Source organism: Dinoponera quadriceps, unplaced genomic scaffold, assembly GCF_001313825.1.
Source record: "Dinoponera quadriceps isolate SergipeBrazil2010 unplaced genomic scaffold, ASM131382v1 scaffold1831, whole genome shotgun sequence".
Taxonomy (NCBI): Eukaryota; Metazoa; Arthropoda; class Insecta; order Hymenoptera; family Formicidae; genus Dinoponera; species Dinoponera quadriceps.
Genome location: NW_014556430.1, coordinates 546,666 through 555,272, shown reverse-complemented (window position 1 = coordinate 555,272; position 8,607 = coordinate 546,666). Strand labels below are relative to the sequence as shown.

The 8,607-nt window shown below is 34.6% G+C and overlaps 1 protein-coding gene across 1 annotated transcript; it reads right to left on the bottom strand.

Annotated features, from left to right (window-relative positions):
* Window positions 1-31: 31 nt before the first annotated feature.
* LOC106747355 (fatty acid synthase-like) lies at window positions 32-1,077 on the bottom strand (the record flags this gene model as incomplete). Its single annotated transcript, XM_014624788.1, has 3 exons — window positions 906-1,077; window positions 529-779; window positions 32-263 (listed from the first exon to the last, which is right to left on the bottom strand). Coding segments are annotated over exons 1-3 (655 nt in total), but the record flags the coding sequence as incomplete, so codon positions are not given.
* Window positions 1,078-8,607: the final 7,530 nt, after the last annotated feature.

Here is an 8,607-nt window from a genome sequence, read left to right as displayed (position 1 = left end):
TGATCAAACAGATTCTTAAGTATAACTTTACCGAGTTGAAAAAATTGAAACGATACGTAGGGGTGCAGACACATGTTGGCGCCCCCCACGATAGCCGCGTCGCATTCTCCACTTCGTATCATTCTGTAAGCTTCCGCCATGGCGTAGTGGCTTGAACTGCAAGCCGTATCCAAGGCATAAGATGGTCCATCAAGGCCAAAGCAGTTAGAAATGCTGTTGGCTAACAAGTATTGACTACATCCAACAATTGGGTATCCAGCTGCCTAATCGCAAATAAAGATGCGATATCATGTAAATTTTTTTCCAGTATCTTTCTCTCTGTATTGCGTGCGTATATAAAAAATTCCAGGATGGCCGAATTTTTCCACTACATAGCCGTTTATATAACGACGATAAAGTTTAAATGAAAGTTGTTTAAATATATTTTATATTTGTAAAATTATTATCATATAAAATGCTTCGTTTATGAAATATTTGACCGACCGAAATGTCTTCCTTAAATATTTTAAATATCGTTAAATATTTTACTTCAGGCCTGTAATAGGTAATTATGTTTCTTGTCGCAGAGTAACATGATCCTATGAAGACACCGGTTTTTGTTCCTCTTAATTCTTTAGGATTTACACCGGCATCAATAATCGCTTCGTAGGTATGTTCAAGCAACATCCTGCACATAGGATCAGTGGCGTGCGCTTCAGAAGATGTCATGTTGAAAAATTGCGCGTCGAACTTCTGTTCATGGTTAATAAGTCCTGATCGAGTCGGCATATCGTAATGAACTGTTAAAGTTCCGGACATTTACTTTATCATACTTAATATATAATCGATTGAACTTTTTAAAAGAAACAGCAGAGGATTAATATTTTCTCTTTTGAATTTTTATGCGAATAGTGGTTGTATAGTACCATTACTCCATCGTCGACTAGTATCGGAACCTAGATCCATTTTGTTCATAAGATTTTCTTGTAGTTGCTTCATATTATCAGAATTGGGAAACCGTCCTGAAATACCAGAGATCACAATTTCTTCCTCTGGAGGGACTCTTATGTATGTATTGAACCGTTTGCTGCTTTCCATACTGTCGGCTCGCTAAAATAATTATAAATTAATTTAACCTGGAAGGAGAAGAATTTTCAAATTTTTCCTGCAGGATGAGTATAATGGTCAAAGTGAGCATCAAATGAACTTGCAATTTTATTTTGCAGACAAATTTTGCATTTGAGAAATGTATTTGAAATTTATATTGGTAATAAATACGAATGTGAAAAAATACGTCGTTCTTTTTCTAGCTTTCAATTTGTTAAAATAAAATTTGATAACAATTTCAATTATCCATTTGGTATCATTTCTTAATAGCAGCAAGTACAAACCTTAGGTGAATGCTTGATTGGAGACTGTTACAACGTGAATGCTAACGAAACTTATCGATGGGCATTTATATATGGATTTCGACATGATTAACATAATGCAAATTAAATTGTTATTTATGTTATATTACTAATCGTTGTTTTATTATTCAAATGTTCTTTGTTTTCCTATTTCCGTTTCCTGTTGTTTCTCATCCACATTCGTGTTCTCTCTCTTTCTCTTTCTCTCTCTTTTTCTCTCTAGCTTATTTTATTGTCGCTTATAGTTCGCTGAAATAACACACAAAATAGTAGGAAAAATGGGAATCAAATATATAAAAGTGAGCATCAAATATACAAGATGTTATATATCATTTATGATATATAACACCACAAGAAAATATAAATTGTCTTGTGAAATATGCGCTTCTCTATTATTTTATTTCAATTTTTTTATATGCAGAATTACTTAAAAAATTAATTTATATTTAAGAAGCCATATAATTTTATGAATTGTGCTAACAACAAAGCTTTTAAGAACGTGCAAACGTAAAATTTGTGGAGCTTCCTTTTCATTGTACATCGAAACAAAAATTCTTAAATAAAACATACGCCAATTATTTTATTATTATTTATTACATAAGCGGCGCCAACTCGAAATCCACATTGAATATTTGTCCACACCGCGGAAGCTTAAAATTTTAGAATAATGTCTAATAACTCAAAATTATACATTCAATTTTGCATTATATATATAAAGAAAATATAGCACAATAGAATTAGAACGGAAATTAAGCGCATAAAACAGATTTATACAGAAATGGAGTGGCAAATATTTTTTAGCGGTATGATAAATATTAATATCCTCGATGTGGCTGTTTCAATGTACTTCCTCCCTCACCTCTTCCCCCCGCTTACGGCCAACCTCTATTTGCATTTGCATAGCAAGAAATTTTCCTACGTTACAATTTGTACGTGTCGCTATTCTGTGTTTTTCTCTCTTCCTCTTCTCCATGTTCTTCAATTTATACGCATTCTCTCTCTCTCGCTCGCTCGCGGAGTCGAGTCGAGGCAGGTGAGTCGAATGGACGTCTTTTTATTATGCTCCTGTTTAGGCCTGGTTTACTGCCGCGTTTTGCCCTTCGGGGCGTCAGTTTTCAGCTGCATTGTCTAGTGCCTCTTTACTGGACTTGGCACATGTGCTGATCGTTTGGTCTGCTGTATTGGTGAGCTTTTGTCCTTTTTTGTGTCGCCTGGGCTGGCCGGTTGAGCTGATTTCTGGAGTGACTTGCTTATTATCGACACCGTTTGGCTTTTGTTTACAATACAGTAAAAGTTCCTTATTCGCGGGGGATATGTTCCATAAAATTTGCCGCGAATACAGAAACCGTGGATATGGAATGGTAATTTGTATAGGATTTGTATAGGATTATAGGGGATACGTTCCATGGTTCCAAAAAAAAAAAATATCAGAATAAAATAAATTTAATAAGTGATTTTTAACAATAACTATTAATAATTATTGTCAGGCTTAGGCAAGGGTTTAAAGAACACGTTCTTTTTTAATGCTATTATATTTTGTTCCTTATGTTCTTTTGCGAATTTTCAATATTATAGTGGATATTTTAAGTGGGATAGGAGAGGTTTCAAAAGAAAACTGACTTAAATCGTAGAATCGACGAAAAATCAAGGAAAAGCGTTTAGTGTATCGTACACACTTCCGATCGTGTCTCGTTTCAATTTGTTAATTTCTCGTTGTCGCTGCCGTTCACGTTCTTCACGTTGTTTTGCGCACTTGTTTTTTCTCGACCTCTACCGAAACTTATCGATATATTGCTACTGTTATTTTTATAACATTACAATATTCACACGTCTTAACTATTTAGGTAGGTATGAAGGATATAAAAAAAAACTAAAACTTAATTCTACAATATTGCGTATTTTTCTAGTCATACTAGGTAAGCTTTTTGATTATTTTTTGTTTGCTGGTTATTTTCGTTATTAACATGTACCCTTTTACGAATTTCGAATTATGTAACTACCAATAATTATGTATTGCTGCGTATATAGCGCTTGAGGGGATATGTCCCAGAGTGCTAAATAAATGATGCTTTCTCTCTCTCTCTCTCTCTCTCTCTGTTTTTTCCTCTCTGTCTCTCTCATTTTATTGTCATACATTATAGAACGGCCGAATAATACATTATTGTATATAATGAATATTGTAAATATGATAATTCTATCATGAATATCACATGAATATTAGAATTTGTTATCTGAAACATACGCAGTTCTCTTTTTTCTGCGCTTTGCTTTCCTGCGTTTCTCGTTTAAAACTTGCCTCCGAATCGATTTTTTATTTTGTAGACGTTTGTGTTATTTGTATTATTTGGAACGTTGCCATCCTTTAAAATAATCAAATGTATATATCAAATCTAGAACTATATAGATAATGACTGCAATTGGATTTATTGAAAAAGGGCTGAGAATTAATTTTTACACTTAATAGTTATTAGTGCTGGGTAAATATTCGGGTAATTTGAGAAATTCTCAAGTTCCCAGATTTTTTAAGTTACCTTGATTTGCATATGAAAATTAATAAAACATATGTACATAAGTGTGTTTAGCTGACGCATTTCCACTTATACCTAATTTGCGTAAATTGTTCGTATGATCTTAAGACTCCTGTTCCCAGTTCCCAAATAAGTTCCCAGATATTTTAACTGATGAATTACTCAACCATTGTTGACGCAACCATCGTATTTTCTGAACGCTACCATTGTTTCTTTAATATATTAGTTTAATAAATTGGAAGTTTCTATTTGTTAACTAAAATAATCAAATCAATTGATCCATGAATTGTGCTAACGACAAAGCTTTTAAGAACGTGCAAACGTAAAATTTGTGGAGCCTCCTTTTCATTGTACATCGAAACAAAAATTCTTAAATACAACATACGTCAATTATTTTATTATTATTTATTACACACAGAGAAAAATAATTTTACTGCTGTAGCGAAATTATCTTTGCCACTGCATATTCGTTATGATACCGATAAAATTTAATTAACATAACACATTAGTGAATTAGTCGTAGTTAAAGAAGAAATAATTTTGTTACCAAATTAGAAAATATTCTGCAGAGTGAATTTTTCTTTAAGACATGTTAATTTGCTGTTAAAACAAAATAGAGTTTTTTTTACACTTAGTAATTTGTTCTTGTGGCAAAATAATTTGTAGAATCAGCAAAAAATCCAGGAAATGGCAATTAGTATTCTTAAAAATCATTTTTCTATCCATATAATTATTGACATATTCCATTGTAACAACATAAAATTTATTGTGCCAACGAATTATTTTTCTTCGTGCAGTTAACTAAAGTAGGATTCTACATAGTGCATTCTTACTTTGATTTGTATATGAAAATTAATAAAACATATGTACATAAGTATGTATATCGTGTGTGTAGCTGACGCATTTCCGCCTATATCTAACTTGCATAAGTTATTCGTGTGATCTTAAGACTCCTGACCACTCACTGTGACCTATATGTTTCTACTTTACTGATGTCAGAAGCGAAAAAACCGTATGATTATAATTTTTGCGTTATGTCTACTAATAAAAAGATGTTTATAAAAAGTATTTATTTAGTTATTAACATAGTTAATACTTATTTTACCAAAAATATTTATTAAGGTCTGCTAAAAGGTTTTCTGGTGGGGACAGAACGAAATGGTTACTGCAAGAAGATAATGACTCGAAACACTGTAGTCGGTTTGTAGGAGAACACGAACGAAGAGATAGCATGAATTTCCGTAGATTTTCCGCGCTTTCTTCATGTTTTAAAATTATCAATTTCACGATTTTCGCATTCTAATACCAGGAGAACACGACGAGCGAAGAGGTAGCACGAATTTCCGTAGATTTGCGGAACTTTCTTTAAATTTTTAACCCTTTGCACCCGGAGCCATTTCAAGAGCCATCTACCAGCAACTCGGCGGCATTTGCTTAGGAAGACGTGCGGATGGGAATCGCGTTATGTTAAATAGTTTATCTTCGGAATCAAGTAATTTATCCTCATGCCGCTTGGTTTATATGAATCGTTAGGTATTAAGGAACACATTTCTGATAAAAAAATACAAATTTTATGTTTTATAATTTTCTAATGTGTGGTAACTTGTAAAACAGCCACCGATGTGCATCGCGGGTTGGTGCACGTTGAACATAAATAATTTATTTGTCGCCTTCCACCCGGTATTTCTCTGTGTAAGCAGACAATGCAGTCCCGTTCTCTTCCTCCAACATTTGTAATGTGCAGCTTGTTGTTTAGCCGTCGTGAATGCACTACAAACGGTCCGCTTTGACGTAATGCCGGCTGATATTTTTTTCATATATCTCAGTATATATATATAATATTTTGATTTGCTTTCTTGTGTCATTTCAATAGAAAACTCCAAAGAAACATACAGTTTTCAAAAAATGGCCGCGGCATAAGCTCATCCTCTATAATCACTAATAAACTCTGATGAGAGGGGACATCCGAGTGGTTCGCTAGACTTGCGATGTCCCCTCAGAGAGGACATCCGAGTGCAAAGGGTTAATGAATTGCCGTTTCTCGGGAGTTCCGACTGTGGTAAATATTTCGCATCTTTCATGAAGCGCTAGATTGCTTGTCCAACGCCACCGTTGCCCGAATGAATGAGAACTTTCTCTCCTTTTTTAATGTTTCCACACACATATAGCGCGTAATAGCTTGTGGCATAAACGCAAGGAACTGTGGCAGCGTCCTCAAATGTCCATTCGTCAGCTATAACCCAGGATACGATATCGTCGTGAATTAGTATATTTGATATTGCTCTGAAAAAATAAATAGTATAAATGAGGTTAACCTTGTTGAGCAAAATAATTTGGTTATACCAACTAAATTTTATTGCTGTCGCAACGACGTTTTGCTACAACGGCAAAATTATTCTTTCCGCGTAACCAATCTTTTTTTGCTGTCACTGAATTAACAAACAATTTGCTGTTCCAGTAAAACTTGTTTTCCCCGTGTTAATAACTATGTTTCACTTCGATTAAACTCCCGTGAATAAAGTGGGCGAAAGGACAGAGATCGATGGATGATTAGCTCTTGCAATTCAGACTTATTGGGATGTTTTTTTGTTCGACAGTTTATTACATACAGTGTGCCAGTATAGAAATATCATACAAATTCGAAAATGCTCGAACGAATTACGAAACATTAGATCTACATGATTCTTGTATTATTCATCCTCTTCGTCTGCTTTTTCTTCTTTTCTTTTTTTTTGTTCTTTTTAACCATGTACATACAAGAGAGCGGTGTACAACGGTCCTATACAAACACCCAGAAAGGCTAGCCACACGTCGTGCATACTGTGGTGGCGGTCTATCGCTGCTTCCACTAAACGAATAGCTAATTAATAACTAGCCGAAGAGAGCATTATGTACAATACGGGTGCGCTTCCCATCTCGCTAAGCTTTTCTTGCACGCTTTGGTATTGAAAGTATGCGACGTAGCTCCTTCGTTCGCGCGCGTTCTAAAGATGCTTGTCGTTACGACCTTAGGGTGTGTGAGGCGGAAAGAGGTTTGCAAAAAGCAATTGCAATCTAAATACAGTGCGTAGGATCCTCAAGGTAACGGATGCCTTCCAACAAGAGACACAATGTGGTGGCACAATGTGACGCAGGATCGAACATTTGCATCAGTATTATGCCAACTTATCAATAATTTTTATGTAATTTTTATGTAAGTTTGCGTGTAATATTAAATACACTGAAGGGTTGTAGCGATTCTTGGTGCGTCTTGACCTTTTTCTCTATACATTATATTTATTATAAAAAGATATAAGCCCAGAGCATATATCAGCATTGTAATAACAAAAAAGTAGTCGATGCTTGGCAGCATTCATGTTTTGCCAAATATTTTTAGATGACTGCAATATATAAAAGTTACGATTGACGATAAAACTATTAGCTTCTTCTTTTGAAATAGATTCGAGTCGCTCCAGATACGATTAATGACGTCTTAGGTTCTGTAATTAGCTAATAGAGGCTGATGAATTGTTATTAATTGCCTCTGGAGTGATTAAAATCTGCTTCATTCAAACGTGAAACATTATATATAATATTTGCTAACGTCTAATACATTATCGTCAACTAACTGTTTCGAAAATTAAAGTATTCCATCTCAAGCGACCCACGCACTACGTTCAATTGTGAGACACAGTCTCTTTCCATGTTTCCTTGTTGGAAAGCACCCAATATTTAAGAAAAAAAATTATGTTATATTCGCATCATTGAAAATTGAATCGCTCGCGCATTTCGTTTTTGGATCAAGTGAAAACGTTTAACAAATAACCTTCTTCGACCGACGGCATAAAGTATGTTCCCCCAAGTTAGTGTTTTATAAAGCATACACGTGCGATTTATACACACGTAAGATAGAAAAATCGCTAAACACGTAATGGTTATAATACGCAAATTTGTCAGAACGCATCTCCGTGAAATTTTATGTTCACAGCTTCGCAATCGAGTATTTTATTTGGAACTTATAAATTTCCTCTCCATTTTTAACACACCGAAATCCCCGAACGATGTAATCACACGCCAAGCGTGAAAACAAGAAATGAAATTTACTGAGTTATATTTCTTCCTTTTTTATTTTTGTTTTATATATATCTCTTTTTTTTTCTTGTTAATTCTCGATTGTGCTCGTAAAAATGAAGACGAACGATAAGTAGACGTGGGAGGAAACACAGACAAACTTAACGTCAGTGAAAGTTGTGCGATTTCCTGAACATTATAGAAATTCATAACATGTAAATCCCTAATAAGTTTTCTTGCTGCACTACCATTCGCAAGGCAACTTCAATTTTGTTTGGTACGCAAATTTATCTGCCTTACGTTCGCGAAATGGATAAAAAAATACATACCGCTCCCTTGTGCCTCCTTGATAACCAATAATCCGATTTTAACAAATCAAGGCGCGCGTATCGCACAGAGCCTCTCATTTAGACATACAAAATCGAAAGAGATAACGCAGAATATCAATGGAGATAACAGCAATTTCCTCGTCTGAGGACGGGCTAAACAAAGTAGCACGTGGCATTTGCAATTTTTTGCAAGCGTATTTCAGCCTTCGTGAAACTTAACGTAATCGGAATAATGCAATCATTAATGTAAATTTAATATATATTCCACTATTCATGTTCTCTACGCTACAACTTGCGCCTGAGTACACCGTT